General features: G+C 42.6%; 2 protein-coding genes across 2 annotated transcripts; one reads left to right on the top strand and one right to left on the bottom strand.

Annotated features, from left to right (window-relative positions):
* Positions 1-22: 22 nt before the first annotated feature.
* LOC125891834 (uncharacterized) lies at positions 23-3,725 on the bottom strand. Its single transcript, XM_049581385.1, has 3 exons — positions 588-3,725; positions 349-497; positions 23-143 (listed from the first exon to the last, which is right to left on the bottom strand). Exons 1-2 carry the CDS (start codon positions 2,652-2,654, stop codon positions 468-470), a joined length of 2,097 nt encoding a protein of 698 aa, XP_049437342.1. The 5' UTR covers positions 2,655-3,725; the 3' UTR covers positions 23-143; positions 349-467.
* Positions 3,726-3,910: 185 nt separating this feature from the next.
* sdf4 (stromal cell derived factor 4) lies at positions 3,911-14,526 on the top strand. The gene is made up of 7 exons (XM_049581425.1): positions 3,911-4,190; positions 5,559-5,875; positions 7,537-7,673; positions 7,849-7,962; positions 8,076-8,234; positions 11,806-11,981; positions 13,030-14,526. The coding sequence occupies exons 2-7, from the start codon at positions 5,565-5,567 to the stop codon at positions 13,204-13,206; spliced, it is 1,074 nt and encodes a 357-aa protein (XP_049437382.1). The 5' UTR covers positions 3,911-4,190; positions 5,559-5,564; the 3' UTR covers positions 13,207-14,526.
* Positions 14,527-17,757: the final 3,231 nt, after the last annotated feature.

Genomic DNA, 17,757 nt, shown 5'->3' with positions numbered 1-17,757 from the left:
GGCGATGATTTCCAGCTTGTCAGGTTGGTCAAATCCGGCACAGAGGTCCTGAGGGACAGGTATTTGCTGCATCTCTTCAGTGTACAGTGCAGGGTCCTGGAAAACCTCTTCAAAGATGAGGTCCATCAGTTTATCCACGTAAACTGCAATTCCAAAAATGAAAATAAATAAAAATTCATATGAACAAGTCACTGCATAAACCAAACCTGTGCAATATTAGTAAAGTGTGTGTTTTGATTGTTTTTTTGAATGTGTAAAGAGTAATTTATTTTATTTTTCACGATTTTGTGTTATGTTTGTTTGGTACTTTTTAAATTTGTCTTTCAGATAAACTTTTATGGAACTTACGGAACGTTGGCTCTGCTTTCACTGGTTTTGCTGTGCACTCTCCCTTCTTGGACTTGGGAAAACTCACTCGAAACAGTGGCTCACCATCCGATGATGTTGCTTGGGGTCGACCAGCATTCTCACTGAAGTGCAGGACAGCCAGGTAGAGTCTTGTGACCAAAGAAAAAATAGTGGTTAAAATGTTATGGAGAGTACACATATTGTTACTGAACACATAGGTACACTGATGGCTTATTCACCTGCACAACATTCCAATGGAAGGGAAGACCACATTCTTGGGTGCAAACCGCAAAAATCACACTGTGGAAAGACTCCAGTGACGAGGTCTGGAAGTGAGGGCTCAGCTTCTCCACAGCTTTCAGGACCCTTTTGTTCGTCAACACTTTCTCCAATTTATGGAATGCAGGTGTTCCTGCAAAGCCGCCGTCCTTCTTTGGAACAAGAAAATAAGTTGAATAGAACCCTCTCATTTGGTCCAAACTTTCTACACTCTCGATGGCGCCTTTCTCCAGAAGCACTGAAATCTCCCGCTTTAGAGCCAGAGACCTGAGGGGGTCCTTGACAACAGTCATTCTGACCCCGTTGAACTTGGGGGGTCGACGCCTGAACTGAATACTGTATCCCTTGGAAAGAGTTAACAACACCCAAGGGTCCGAAGTCAGGGCCTCCCACTGGCCTAGATGTTGTGGGGAGAAACGGCCAGCGCCTGGGTCTAGGTAGTCAGGTCCGACTCCCACGACCTTTGGGCGGCTTGGGGTGTCGGTCGGCAGGTGGTCCGTATCTGGGTGCCCTATCCTTAGGCGCCCGAAAGGCAGGCTGCCGAGGGGTCCTATGGAAACGGCCCTGCTGGAACAAGGGGCGGCTGGCTCTTGAGTCACCCTGAGCATTGGCTGCAGAGCGCTAGTGTGCCTTGGTCTAGGCAGTGGGGCCTGGCGTAAGTCAGCAAACTGTTGCTTAACTTTATTCACCTGTACACTGCGCTCTAAAGCCTGTTGGGCTGCAGGTCCAAACATCTGGCCTGGAATAACAGGTAGCGTGCGAAGTGTCTTTCTACATGCCTCTGACAATGGGGACTGGGCAAGCCACACTTGGCGCCGGGCCAAGGTCAAGGTGGACATCAGTCTCCCAAGCTCTCTGGTCAAGAAAGCAAACACCTGGAGTGAAGCATCACTGAGGCCCTGTGCCTGGGCATCTGCTCCAGCAGTCTGGAGAGTCTGGGATTGAGCCAGAACCAGGTGGGAAAGGGAGTTGCCAATACGCCCCATCTGAGCCGCTATATCATAGCTCTTGTTAAGGAGGTCATCAGTGACCCTACACTGTGGGCGTGGACAACGAGCATCAGGTCTAAGGGCTTCATCCGGAGACACTATCAGAGAAGCGATGGAAGCATCAATGGCAGGCACCTGATCCAGACCATATTGGACGGCATCCTTCATGGCAGCCAAAGCATTGCAGTCACTCGGCAGGTAAAGGAAAGCCTTGGGGTCCGGCCAACACCTCTGAAGTTCAGTGATGTATGGCTCAGAGGGTGGAACCCCGAAGGAAGATGGTTGAGGGGCATGTTTGAAAAAAGCATTAGAGGGAGCAGCCTCTACAGGGGCAGCATCCAACCCAAGCCGTGAGACGGCTAATTGGACGGCCTGTTGAACTGTAGAAAGACTGGCCTCAGCATCCCTCAACGAGTCTGCACCCGATCCATGAGAGTCTGTCACGGAGGGAAGGGGGGACCCCCCCTCGGGTTCTTTCTGTCCCCTTGCGTCATCATCGGTAAAGAGATTCCCAGAGGCTGCAATAGATAGTGTGTCCTCGTCTGGCTGGCTAGCAAGAAGGGGTGAGGAAGCTAGGCTATCAGTCCCATCATAGCTCTGTGGTGGTTTTCCGAGTGGTGGCTCTGAAGCAGCAGTGCCAGCAGTAGCTGAGGGACAACCAGGCTGCAGATTAAGAAGAAGGACCTTAATCTGGGCAAACTCAGAGGCCAAAGTGTCCACTTCAAGGGCTAAAGGTTCAACACCCCTCCGTCTCTTCTTAGCGACGGAAGCATCATCCTGAGTGTGTCCGCGACGCTTGGGGCCGGGAGGATGGCTGTATGCAGGTGTCCCGGAAGGGGGTAACCCAGCCTCAGCAAAGCTACTAGCAAATTTAACCAACCTCGCTGTCCTCTCTGCTAATGGAATGCAGGTGCAATTAATGCAAGCATTTTCAGTCAGCGCCTGCCTGAGGTGTTCAATGCCAAGGCACGAAGGGCATCTGTCATGGCCATCCTCTGGGCTGAGAGGAGCCATGCAGGAGATACAAACAGACAACATAGTCACAGAGGCTGTCAGTTGAGCGGGAACACTTGTACAATCCAACAAAAACCAGCAAGTGACGCCAAAAGGCGAGCGGTGTAGCAGCAGGGCGAGAAACACCCAGCTACAGCCAACCCAGCACCGTGTCACAATAAAAGCACCGGCGACGTTGCAGCAGAGCGAGAGAACACTCGGCTACAAATAAGCTAACAATGTAGCAACAGAGCGAGAAACACTCGGCTACAAATAAGCTAACGATATATTGTTTGCTAAGCCCCAATACAGCCGTCAGAGAGGCGAAGCACCCCACGAGGGCAGTCAGTAGCAGGAAGGCTCCGGCTAGCAAATGCAGTAATCAACCCGGCTGAGCGGAGGCGCTTAGCGGGGATGAGGCACGCCCACCGGCGATGAAAAACAAGCTACTTACCTGTCGCAGTTTGAGCTGTGGTCAAATATGCACAGCAGGGATGAGCGCCGGCTACGCAGCCTCTGGAGGACGAATTCGTAGCTCCAACCGGTGGTTTCGAGGCTACTAGCGTAGGCGGCAAGTTAATACAAACAACGACCTGTGCGCTAAGGCGAGAAGATGAAAAGGAGACGATCGCTGGGTGCCTGCCTCCTTTATGAGGTCGCCTGCGTCCCCCAGGTTACGTGACGTTGTTGGTATTATGTCTTGATCTGAGCATGCACGTGATGCTTATCCAGGTATTTCATACCGTCTCTGGCGGTCAGGAAGAATGAAATAGAACTGTGTATCCATTGCTTTTAGTTATATTTTAACCATTTTATCCATTGGATTTAGCTACTATTTCATCTCTGTGTCCATTAATTTTAACATTAGTTGTATTAAACTATATGTTAACCCTAAAACTGAACCTTTTACATGATCCATTAACGTTAATATTTTTTTTAGCAAAAATGTAATTAACACACTTTTAGCTAACGTTAACGTAATTCTTTAAACTTAAAGCACGGCTAGCTAACGTTACCTATGCTTACTGCACTTGCTGTTCAGGTGTTACACTCTGACTGAGTATGTGTGTGTATACGATAATTTCCGTATTTTTTAATTAGTTGAGTTACCCCAATATATTTTCACATACCTCTAGCACCTGTACAAGTAAGCTACCATTTAATTCATAAGGTCAACAACACACATTACTCTACACGGGTTTTACTTTGAAAGTCCCGCCCGGAAGTCATACTTGTGAAAGTGATTAGCTTCACAAAACTGTACCACAGCAACATTAGCATTTAGCTGGGAACCAGTTCATCTGACAGCTGGAGTGAATCAGCGCCAACTTGGACATCAGAAAGGACTCTTACAGCCGAGTCACATCTCTTCAGTGGCGTTTTCACACTGAGCCGTCCCACATTTAGGAGTGGGGTGTTGTGGGGGAGCCACGTGTACAGGAACTGGAGTCTGACAGTTGCCTGACTGGAACCACTGCACTGTTTTACTAGGAAGTCCATCCCCGCAGCTAGCCGTCTCTCGTTATCCAAAGTCGTTTGAACTTCTCACACAGCGTCACTTTCAGTCGTTGTGCTTGACAGGTAGGTCGCATTGTCCTCATTATACTATTCACTTACACCAGCTCGCGCTAACCTTTAATGATTTATTAGCTTGCTTGTGTTAGCCGCTTAGCCTGCTAACATAGTCAACTGCGGTATATAATAATTCGTATGACGTGACGAAGCTAAATTTACGAGCTAGCCGTTATTTGCGTTAATGAACCGTTTGTTTATTTCCAATAATACAATTCCGTGCTGGTAAATAATATTAAAGTGGATAATGTGAACATTAACGGTAAGAAACGACAAGGTTTGAGGAAGCTAAATTATCGTTATAACCTCATGTAGCGTTCACAATACACTTCATACCACCGTACAACGGAGAACTCTAGGTGTCTTAAATGTGTTTTAACAGTGAGTGTGCATTTCCGTAGTTTATTTTGCTGTTAGTTGCTTATGCTAGTGTATTTCTGTATAACTTATCACTATAGGTGATTTAATGTTGCAAACAAATCCTCCGTCGTGAGTCCTCCACAAGTATTCCTACATTGAGGGCGACATAAACGGGATTTTCCAGTGGGCGTGTTGTAATTGTGAAATATCAGATAGGACCTGAACGCGGCATTAAAGTTGAGCCAGCAGCAGTGTTGTAAGAAGTAATCTGACCTTGTACTTCATGGAAAGTTACCACAGTGTAGAAGTACTCTGTTACTTACAAGTAAACGTCCTGCATTTAAAATCATACTGAAGTAAAAGCATACTGTATTAGCATCCACTATATTCAAAGTACAAAAAGTAGAAGTACGCATCATGCAAAATGTCCCATTATACAATAATATATACTATATATTCCATTATGGGATTAAAATTATTGATGCATTAATGTTCGTATCACTTAAGTGTTGCAGCTGCTAAAGTTGAACCTGTAATAATAATTTTACATCATAGTGTAATTGTTGATGTGAATTTTATATCATTATATGAATCTGCAAAGTGATAAAGTAATAAGTAATAAATGTAGTGCAAGAAAAAGCACGATATTTGCCTCCAAATTGTTGTGGAGTAGAAGTTAAAGTAGCATAAAATGGAAGTACTCAACTGTAAGAGCCACAATGTGTGAATATACAAAATTAAGCTCCAGACATTGTATAAAACCTATGTATAAAAATGTAAAAGGACTAAAAAGCATGTATGTTGAATTTTGATGATGATGCTCTCTTTAGTTTTGTCATGTGCGGGTTAGTTGAGCAGACAACTGCTTTAGGCGCAGGAGCGTTGAGTTTCTTTTAGCATGTGAACCTTTTTTACTCTTTCAGTAAACGTGTGCTTGATGATGTCTATTAGCATTATCTTCTCTTAGCTGTATTTCCAGAGTTAGTTCACGTAACTAAATTGTTTCTCTTTCTAAAGGCAATCATGGCTGTTTGGAGAAAACTGTGGTGCAGAAACCTCCTTGCTGTGTCCCTGCTCTTCTGCATCCTGCTCCACACCATGGATGTGCACGCACGGCCAGCCAACATGTCAGCTGCTAAAGAGAAGTCTCCAGCCTCCAAGGATGACAACGAGATTCTCCCCCCTGACCACCTGAATGGGGTGAAGATGGAGATGGATGGCCACCTCAACAAGGACTTCCATCAGGAGGTTTTCCTGGGTAAAGAGATCGAGGAGTTTGAGGAGGACTCGGAGCCGAGGAGGAACAGAAAGAAGCTGATTGAGATTTTCACCAAGTAAGACTTGTCATCCTTTAAATCTCAGTCTGGAGTGACAGCATTCCTGAACTGAGTGTAGCTGCTGATCAGGTTTTTCAGAGGTCACCAGTATAAAGGCCAAGTCTACAGATTATCAAAGAGAGGTGTAACCTTTCGCTTCATGTTGTGATGACTATACTTAACAGTGTTATGACTCAAGGTGTGCTGCGTCTAGATGCACTTGGGGTGTCACAATAACTTGGTGTTATGAAACACATGAAATGAGACAGTGAACTGAGACTTGGAAACCCCAATATTATGTACTACAAGTCATTTATCTGAACATGGAGATGTGAAAGAAAAACTTTCACCTAAAAGGACCAGTGTGCAAGATTTAGGAGGATTTATCCACTTTTTATTTAACCCATTTTTAACCAGGTTAAGTGACTAGTGGCATCTAGTGGTGAGGACTGCAGATTGCAACCAGCTGAAACTTCTTCTTCTTCTTCGTTAGAATTCCTTCAGTAAGCGACACAATGCGTCTTGATGCGTCCCAATGTGTTCGCGTCTGCGTGCCTTTACGTCAACTATGAAGCGGCCCTAACTCTGTAGGACCGCGATACGGTGAAACCACAATGTTTTCTGAGACGGTTATTGTGCCGTGAAAATCTCATGCCATTGCAACCCAAGAGCCAAACTATCCGCAGTGGGGTCTCCTTTATAAATGCGCGGGATCCATACTAAAAATGTAGGTACGGACAAAAGCCAAAAATATCTGATGATTTCTACAATCAGGCGTCCACCTCACCATGTGCGTTGCCAGTTTCCTGTCTCCAAAATGTTCGTAAGCATGGGTCAAAGTTTCTCCCATCAAGTCTGTTTTTATACATCACAACGTTTGCGTGGGAAGTGGCGTACGCCTCTTTCAGGACTCGTTTTGTGCAGTGTTTATAAATGAGACCCCAGGTGATTTTAACCATTAAAAAACACTGCCTAAAGGAATTCCTTGGAAAAAAAAAAAAAAGGTTTTTCCGACGCTCTCACGATGGAGGGGCTCCTAGCTACAGTGGCTGATACAAATCCTGAATGGCCCTATCTAGAGCCAGTGTTTGGTTTGTCCATTCTGGGCTGCTGTAGAAACATGGTGGACTCCATGGACGAGGACCTGCTCCCTATGTAGATATAAACCGTTCGTTCGAGTTGACAAAAGCAGGTGATTATAAACTAAAGTCAACATACCTATCATATTATATTCCATGTCTGCCAATATATCCCCCTCAATCATACACACTGGACCTTTTAAGAACAAACACGAGGCAATATATTAGAGCACCTGGATTCAAAGGAGTAAACAAAACAAGCTGTGCAAATATTTGCCTATTGTCCACATTCACCAGGCAAGGTGCCATTGTTATAACAGATGGTGACAAGAGAGGACAAAGGCCATTCTGTATTTTTTAATTAAACCACCATGACTGGACAACTATCCCTCACCCCTTCCATCTTCCTTGATTTTACTTTAAATGGGAAAGAAATGTCAATGTTAAAGGTTTTACTGCTCAGCCAGTATAAACAGAAGTACTAGACACAAGCCAGACAGGTCACATGGTCGTTACAGCTGACGATATATACAGTGTTAATGTCCAGTAACTTGAGCTGAATTAGCAACCAATTTATTCTTGTTAATTCTCTCCTCACAGAGTTGATTTCAACAAGGACAGGAGTGTTAGCGCCAAGGAGATGCAGCGCTGGATTATGGAGAAGACGGAGGAGCACTTTCAGGAGGCCATGGTGGAGAACAAGAACAGTTTCCGTGCCGTTGACCCGGACGGTGATGGTGAGAGAAAAAAAAAAAAAAATCACATCCACTTGTAATTCAGAGCACGCTGACTGTTTTCAAACCCTGTCAGGTTTGTGGTCTGTGTGGGCCACGTTTCAACAGCTGTCGTAAGCTAATGAATAATTTCTGTTTAAACCCAGTCTAACCTTCTCAATACACGCTCTCTTCTCAGGTCACGTGACATGGGATGAATACAGAGTCAAATTTCTGGCCAGCAAAGGTTTCAATGAAAAGGAGATCGCTGAGAAAATAAAGAACAATGAAGATCTGAAACTGGATGAGGAAAGTAAGTGTCGAATTATAAGGACTATGGCGTAATATTTTCAAGAGTATCCCAGAACACGTGCTGCAGAGATCACAGTAACAATCTAATTGAGCTGAATTTTCTCATGGTTGCAGCTCAGGAGGTTTTGGAGAGCCTGAAGGACCGTTGGTTTCAGGCCGACAACCCCCCAGCTGACCAGCTGCTGAACGAGCAGGAGTTCCTGTCTTTCCTTCATCCTGAGCACAGCAGAGGCATGCTCAAGTACATGGTCAAGGAGATTGTGCGCGACTTAGGTACACTTTACTGCCACCCTATACCTGAATCATGAGCTTCATCGTCTTAAACCTGTGTAAACCGTTTATTTAACCACCTGTATGAAGCAGGAAGTAATTGCTGACACTGACATGTTTACTTGCTTACTTACTATGGGGAACTTGTTAGCAAACAGCGGCTTAATTACACATCCAGCAGTCACATCCGCAATATTAGCTTTGAGAGTCATGTTCTTATCAGGTGATAAATGCAAGTCCAATACTGACAGGCCTGGTAGCTTGGTGGTGAAGTAAAGTGTCATATTCACCAGCTTGCTCAAAACTAGTCTCACACACTGATGCACTTACTTGTGTTTGACACTAGAGGCATCATCTGCGTATTCACAGATCTGAGGTGATAAAAATTAGTTGAACCGTAAGTTAGTAATGCCACCAGACAAAGCCCAAGCAAGTACAGCAGCACAAACTGTATGCATTGTGTCGCCACGGAAACCCACATGCATTCAGTTGTTGATGCAGAAAATCTGAGGAAAGGCTTTTGCACTCGGAGTCCGTTTTTTTCACAATACATGACAAAATGAAAAGACACATTTCCTCCTCTGCCTCTCTCCTCTGGAGTAACCTATCTGTCTGTCACTTCCTCCCTGTCTTGCATTTGGTACCGTAGCTGCATGAAGGGGAGGAGCTGTCCTCCACATTCTGTGTGTGTTCCACATCCTCCTCCTCCTCTTCCTCTTCATCATCATCCACCTGAATATTACTATCTGACCTGTTGAACATGAGCTATCTGAGTTATGAAATGATTCTCTGCGTTAGGGCTGCAATGATTAGTCGACTAATCTATCGACTAAAATAGTCACTAATTATTTTAATAATTGACTAATCGGTTGGAGTCATTTTTCATAGAAAAGTACTATAAAGTACCCCAAAATACTCTTATTGCAGCTTCTTGTGTTCAAATATTGGCAGCTTTACACACTCTCCCATGACGGTGAACTAAAACCCTTTGGCGTGAGTACGAAACAAGACATTAAATGACATAATTTTGGGGTTTGGGAGAGACAGACTGACATTATTCAACATTTTAACACATTTTTCGATGAAATTATTAATCGACTAATCGAAGAAATAATTGACAGATTAGTCAACAATGAAAATAATCGTTAGTTGCAGCCCTACTCTGCGCCCTGTTCCTCTGTCTTGTCACAGCTGTGTCCAGCTGCCACATTTTCGTCACTGATTATTGGTCAGGCGTCTCTAAAGACTGACGGATGTGACAAACGCAGAAAATCAGCCCTGTTCAGAAAACTTAAATGATGCACAAAAGTTTCGGTCTCAGTGTGCGAACATGATTGACACAATGTGAAGACGTATTTATTTTTAGATGTGTGAAATTTTTGGATGAAAAAAATGGACTCAGTGCACAAATGTATGCTTCTGTATGCAAGTCTGTTCTTGCTCTCAGTGAGCAACTCAATATGTTTGTAGCCTCTCCTCCTATAAAAGTCTTTCATGAAATCATACATTAAAGCCCCGTTTCCACCGAACACTTTTGGTATGGTACCTTTGGAACCTAAAGTACCCTTCAGACATGGTACCTAACCCGTTTCCACTGCAAACAGTATCCTTAAATATGGGCGTGGTTGTTGTCACTGCTCCGTCCAGCACTCACTGTATTTCCTCATTACCGGTGACACAGATAGAAGTCTGCACCTTGTTTATCGTCCACAGAACGAGGCTGCACGCCGACATTTTCAGAACAAAATAAAACAGGCTGCAGTGAGTCTCTCTCCATGGGATATTTAAAAATAACGGGTTTGTGCATTTAGTCCTTCTCAGGCAAGCTCAGGGGTTTAGTGTTGAGTGAGGGTTAGAATATATGCAGTTCACTTAACCCGGTCGAAATGAATACATATTAACACTTGAAGATCCACTCGTTACTAAAAGTGACTGTCATAAAAAAAAACTAAAGTAATGGTCAAAGTTGTCATATGGAAAATTTAAGGTGTGTTGATGGATTCACGTCATCAACTCATGCATTGAGTAACATTACAAGTGAACGTTCCACCTTAAAAGTCGCCGGCAGTCGGCCCAGTGAATTATTTTTCTCAGACTCCAGCTGCTGTGAGAGGCAGCAAAACATCCTTTCATTTTATAGTTACAGTTTACTAATAAAACTCTCCACAGTATGAACAGTGGTTACATGAGCCTCAAAACCAGACACAACTCAGCCCTGAGCAGAGTGACCGTCCTCTACTGACCAATCAGACTGCAGTGTTCACAGCTCCACCTTTTAGTACCAGATCTGTGTGCTAGGTACCCCAACAGAGGGGGACCAAACATGGGGACGGTACAGAACGGTTCTATTGGTACCATCCACAACTTTTCACAGTGGAAACAGAAAGAAAGCGTACCAAACTGAACTGACTGCTCCATGGAACGTAGGCAGAAGTAGGCGGCATGTAATCGGTCAGTTTTGTGTGGGACAAGAGTCAAATGACACCGAACTCGTTCTATGGGGACACATACAGAGCTTGAAGGAGACAACTTGGGTTAACAAAGACAGTTAATAAGCACCGTCACAGTAGCCATTATCTCTAATTAAGGATGTAAGCTTTGGTGAGCCAGCTAAGGCAAAGAAAGCCTGGCTTTGATGAAGCTGCTTTGTGGTACACCTCTCTGATCTGAAGCATGTTGCTGATCAGGTAGCGTACAGCTGATGCTGATGAGAGGGAACCAAAGCGGACTGTAAAACCAAAACACATACACATAGTTATTTGGTCTTTTGTTAATATAAAAAATAGATTATTGCAGCTGTAATGTACATCCTTTAAAAATATTTAAGATGGTGCTTTATGTTTTTAAATATCTCAGCAGACCTGTTAACGTTACATTCATACCATGACAGGCTGATAAAGCTTGTTCAACTGGTATTAAACAGGGAACTTGGTTATGCAAACAACTTCCTGCTCACTGTTGGGTCACACTTTCTGCACCAACAGGCTCTGCACAGTGTTGTAACTCCCTGTTGGCATTTAGCCTCAGAGGACACAGTGGAGAGTGGCAGGAACATTTAAGTTAAATGGTACACAGCGTAAAGGCTGCAGCTAACAATTTTTGTTATCAATTAATCTGCAAAATGCCGTTCATCACAAGTTCCCAGAGCTCAAAGGGCATTTTTAAATTGCGTTTTTATATGAACAACAGTTCTAAACCCAAAGATTACAAGTTTACTATTTTATAAAACAAAGAAAAGCAGAAAAAATGTCACATTTTGTGGCAGGAACCAGCTAATCATCAGCATTTCTCCTTTAAAAATGACTTAAATCATCATCAGAGTTGTGCAGTTAATTAAACAAAACTCCCTCATTAGCACATTTCCATTAAAACAGCGAGAAGCAGCGCTAGATCTGTTTCTATCTGCAAATATCTCATCTGTTTATCTAACAAATATAATATTAGGTCTGTATATTTGATGTACCTTACATCAGTGTATTTGAATAAGCATTGCTCTGTGATGACGCCCATTATGGAAATGTGTTTTAACACACACGGGGCACAGATGTGACGTTCACTGTCGCTGTGTTTGTAGATCAGGATGGCGATAAGAAACTGACCCTGTCAGAGTTCATCTCTCTACCTGTGGGCACCGTGGAGAACCAGCAGGCTCAGGACATCGATGACGACTGGGTGCGAGAGAGGAAGAAGGAGTTTGAGGACGTCATTGATGCAAACCGTGATGGGATTGTGACCATGGAGGAGCTGGAGGTGAGAGATGGAAAAGTAGAAGTCACGTTTGAGTCGTCTCTTCGTTAATATCATATATTTTTGATAGTTTGTATTTGTTGATTGACGTTTTAGAGTCAAAATATACTGAAGTATTTTAAGCTGGTCAACAAGGACTCCTAAAATATTATAATATTTTAATCACTGTGCAGTTGACCATATCATAAATGCAAATAAATGTTTCTTTTTTTTTTTCTTTTTTTTTCAAAATGTGAGACTAAATTGAAACTTTGGTTCAGTTAAATCAAACTCAAGTTCATTTGCCCCCTAAGTACGGTTCATTTGGGCAGGTGTGAACACTGCAGTCACACTCAGGTGTGCACCAAAACAACCGGACCGAGACCTTCTTGAAGAGGTGGTCTCAGTCTGGTTACAGACAAACTCTGGTGCGGTTTGTTTGTGGTGAGAAGGTGTTCCGACCTGGATGTGAAGCAACTGCAGTCACATGACACATTGTTTGGGTTAAACATGAGCATGTTACAGTCCTGGAGGATTATTAATGTGCACCTCCTCCTGTACTGCCTTAATATGCACATTCAGCACATCCAATGCATCAAAACATTGTTTTCTAGTTGGAGCCGCGCCTCGTTTTCAAACTGTATGCTTTGACTAAAATGAACAATGACAGCAATATAGTCCACGATGAGCAGCGCTAAAATCAACCTGCGTAGTTGTCCCTCCATTGTGACATTAGAAAGTGTCACATTTATCTTGCAAGTGTACTCTTCTTCAACGTTTTGTTTACTTCCTGGATTTTTCCCACATGGAAATTCTGACCAATCAAGAGCAGCTTTCTCACACAAGACATTTCATCTGGTCCGCTTGTAAATGCTGCTCATAAAAGTTATATTCTGATTAAATGCTTTGGGGCATGTAAACGCACATCTTATCGGATCACTTTTAGTTTCCATGTACATAGTTAAGTTGGAATCTCTAATCTGAAGGAGAAAGAAAGAAATAATGTCTGTGTAAACGCAGCTACTGACTGTTCCTCCCTCCTCCTTCTCCTGTCTTCCTGTGTGGCGTACAGGAGTACATGGACCCAATGAACGAGCACAACGCCTTGAACGAGGCCAAGCAGATGATCGCCGTCGCAGACGAGAACCAGAATCATAACCTGGAGCTGGACGAGATTCTCAAGTACAGCGAATACTTCACGGGCAGCAAGCTCATGGATTACGCCAGAAATGTTCACGAGGAGTTCTGAAGACCCCCCCCCCCCAGCCTGCTCAGCAAAGCGGGCGACATCCTACATGTGCTTCAGGGACAAGCCTGAGGAGAGGGGCAACGTAACGATAGGATGTTCTAGTGTGCAATTCTGTGTTTCAAAGCCTAGCCCCAACGGCCTCTTTCACTGCTGACTACGATCGACAAATCCTCCCTTCAGCCCTGGACTGTCTGCCAGCCGTCATTAACATGGTCTGCCTTTCCGTGTGCCATTGAACTTTAAAACGTTGGGCTGCTTGACTCCAAATTTATTTGTGTGATATTGTGAAATGTGTGTATATGAGGAATTTTAACCCCGACTAGATATTTCCGTTCTTGGTGCAGTGGTGAGGGAGACTGCGCAGCTAGGCGTTATCACTATTCGTTCTGCAGGATCTGTCGTTTTAGCTTGCGTGTCTGTACAGAGTGTAAATATTCATTGTCACGTACCGATGCCTCTGTCAGAGGGAAGAGCTGAGAAAATAAATATAATGCTGCTACGAAGTAAAATCCCTCATAGAGATATCATTATAAGAAGAGTTTGTAGGTGATGTACACCAGATTTCCCCAAATTTAAAGGTGATTTTTGCCATTAGACTATGGATAGCTTCCGTCCTTCTACTTACAAACAGGGTAAAAAATAGAAGTATAACTTTTAAAAAATCCACCTCAGTAACGCACAGCAATCTGACTTAGCACAGACTTTCATTAACATTTATTATCAGAGTAATATATGAGAACAATGTGACTTTTCCCAGCAGACATTTTGACTTACTGAAGGAAAAGCAGGCGTCACTGATAACCTTAACACTATTATTAACAGCATTAGTTTCACCTGTGTGTGTGTCGGGTCAAAATGTCTCCTGTGTGTAAAGGCCTGTTGTACAATTAAAACTAATCTAATTCATGCTCTTGTTAAGATGCAGATAAAGAGAAATGTATTTATTTGACCAGTATAATTTGGATCAGCTGCCTCCTTGAACATCTCACAGGTTTGTTCTTATTCACAGTAGGAGTCAGGTCCTGGTGTCTTTGTTCACTCTTCATCACATTTACCTGTTCACTAAATTCTGAATGCTTTTAGTTAATGCGTACATTTCCACCTTGTTTTCGAATGCATGGACAAACAAACAGCATTACATTCCTGGTTTTTGTTTCCCAGTAACCTGTGGAGTGTTTGGATCCTGCTACAGGCTTCTCTGTCCTTGGTCCTGTTTCGATTGTAAGATAAGATTTATGATGACAGAATGTGACACAGCTTTATAAAAAAAAAAGTACTGCAAATATACTGGTAAACAATAAATATTTCTTATCAATTAAATAGCACCTGGCATTCTTTAGTGGTTTAGTTTTGTAAGGTTGTGAGTTAGGATTACTTTCATTACAAGTTTACGTTGGCGACAAGTTGTCCACCACAGTTTTGTCTTTACAAAGGATCCAAAATCTCCCAGAATATTCACTTTACGATGATGTTACTTGACAAAAGTTCGGTAGCTCACAAGATTTATTATGATCGACCCACTCTAGATCATAAATGTCTGAACAAAATATTACAGCAATTTTATTTTTCACCACAGAGGTGGAGCGACTGACGATCTCTGTCCTGTGGCTAAAAATGAGGATTCATTGATTAGAAAAAGTAGTTATTGAATTTTTTTGTCTATGAAGTAATCCATCAGTCAACTAATTGTTTCAGCTGTCGTTTTTTGGTGCTAAACAGCAAGACAAGTACAAAGTACAAAAGCAAAGCATCTGCGTACGTAATGTTCTGCTCCACCTCTATCTTACTATATAATGACGAAAACTCTGTCTGTGTGTGTGTTCCACGTTTTTCTCCTCACTGACTTGGTCAATCCATGTGAAATTTGGCACAGTGGTAGAGGGTCATGGGAGGATGTGAATGAAGCAATATTACATCAATTGGCCAAAGGGGGGCGCTATAGCAACTGATTGAAATTGCAAACTTTGAATGGGCATATCTCATGCCCCGTATGTCATAGAGACATGAAACTTTGCACAGAGATGCCTCTCCTCATGAGAAACAAATTTGCCTAAGAACCCATAACTTCTGCTTATATAGATTTGCCGCCATTTTGAATTTTTTGAAAAACACTTCAAATCGATCTCTTCCTAGGAAGTTTGAGCGATCTGGATGAAACTGGGTGAACATAATCTAGGGACCAATATCTAAAGTTCCCTCTTGGCAAAAGTTGGAAAACTTACTAAAACTGAGCTTCTATAAGGCAATGAATATTGATGAATATAGGACGCCTCAAGGTGACTGGAGAAATTTAACTCTAATTGGCAACTGTTCAATCACAGTACAAATGTACAAAGGGAGTTTACCCAGTGTGGCTTTATAAATGAACAAATACAGGGAGCCTACAAAAGGTCAAAGACGGCCGACCAGCCCTGGAATAAACCGTACAGTGATGAGTAAGAGCTTTACAGTTTGTAACAAATCTCAGTGCACTATGATGTGCAGTTTCTAACACGCAGATGCCTTCATGTACAACAAATCACCAGAATCCAGAGCCGGTATTTAATAACTTAACTCTCGTCACTTTGCAAATTAAGATTTCTGCAAACAAAAGACACACACAGAAATAAATAGTATAAATTAATAAATTAAAATCAGTCAAATCAAATTGTTAATCAAAGTCTCTCAATCACAAAATGTCCATTAAATCAACAAATCAAAATGAAAATGTGTCTTTTGATTGAATAAACTGAATAAGGACTCCAGGGCCAGTTTTCATAAACATTTTCAGAACTGAGCTCCTAAATAAGCCTAAACTTTTTAGCAAGAACTCTGAGCTCAGGAGTGAATAAGGAAATTATCAGTGCAAGGAAGGGACAGAAACTTTGACCTTCATGAGGAGGTGTGGTCGACCTCGTTACCAGGTGTGACACATTCTTTGAATAGATGTAATTGGTTGTCCTTTTGTGAGCCACTGACGTGTGGATGTCCAGTGGAAATTAAATTAACTGTGTCACAATGGGCCTCATTAACTAATTTGAGGGTAGAAACACTTCTTACTCTGACCATCAAAAACAAGTGCGCATGAAACTCACCCTCATGACACGTGCGTATTGGATGATTTAGGTCTCAGCACTTTGCCTGCTGATGAATCAGAACCAGTCTAAATTGATGGGCAATCAGCAAACTGCCACGTCCCCATTTTTCTACATAAGGAAATCCATTTGCGTAGAAGTGTGTCATGGAGAAAGCAGTGAAGTTGTTTGTATGCACATGTTAAAGGAGAAGTCCGGTATTTTGCACTTTGAGCCCCATTTCTGATTGTTTATGATGAAATAGAGTGGCTACGACCAAAATAAGGACAATTGCTCCTTTATGAATCAATGAACAGTTTGTAGGCCCTTTTAAATAAACAAAGTATGTTTGGGGGGACACTTAACTGTCCAAGAAGGGGATGAGTGTGGTAAAAAAGGCGGTGCAAAAACAGAGTAGGCTGAATGTAGAATATGAGAGGCCGTGCACATTAACCTGGAGGCTGGAGAATAGAAGACTCACCTTGACTCGTGCAGGTCCAGCAGAGTCCTGAGCAGACAGTCATGGAGATAGCTGAACAAGTTTCATCCAAACCTGCTCCTTAGAGAAGTCAGTGAAGTCCAACAACTGCCACTCTGTTTACTTTGCAGTGTGTATTTGTTTGTTTGTCAGCAGAGATGTCCGAGGAGCGAAACAAACTTTTAGTAACTCTCACTCCTCCTCCTGGTCTCCATGCTTCCCTCTTTCGTCAGTTCCCTCAGCTCACAGGTGTGTCTCATTTACACCTCACTTTCCCCACGTTGCTCTCCTCTCAAGACTGAAAAGCACAGTTCCATACCTTATATCTTTTCTCCTCTTTCGGCCACACACTTATGAAGCTCAGCATAAGCTCAGTCAGGAAAACTTCCTTTATGCTATATTCATTCACAGTTCAGAGTGCTGTTCAAATCCACTATTCAACCAGTCAACAAGAGGCCTCAAGTGGACTGTCTGCAGACTTCCAGAGAGTCCGCTTGGGGTGCAGACCTCACTGACTTAATAACCCACAATTCATTGCCATACAGACTCCACATTGTGTTGTGTTAAAAATCGTTATTGTTAATTAGGCCTATTGAAATGCTGCTCGTATCGTGTAGGCCAGAAATAATATTCAACCACATCATGATACAAAAATATGTCGCAGTATAGGCTGTAGAGGGACTGAACATGCATTTCATTATTTTTATTGCATTTTTCATTATTTTATTATTATTTCTTTAGTATTTAATTATTATTAATAAAATGCTAAAAGATAATAGGCTACAAACACTGGCCAAAAAACAACAATAGAGGGTCTTCACATGGAAGCAGTACCCAGTTTATTGAGATATATAGTCCTGTCCTTATTTACAAACATTTCTTTTTTTTTAATGCATGTAGCATGTTATATAGAGCTGTAGTAATACAGTTTTGTGCTGTCACAAAAAAGGGTATACATGGGATTTATATCTTGTTGTCTGCAGGGACAGATGAGTAGGCACTGTTCATAAACTTATGTCA

Source organism: Epinephelus fuscoguttatus, linkage group LG7, assembly GCF_011397635.1.
Source record: "Epinephelus fuscoguttatus linkage group LG7, E.fuscoguttatus.final_Chr_v1".
In the NCBI taxonomy this organism is placed as follows: Eukaryota; Metazoa; Chordata; class Actinopteri; order Perciformes; family Serranidae; genus Epinephelus; species Epinephelus fuscoguttatus.
This window is presented reverse-complemented; position numbering and strand designations above follow the sequence as displayed.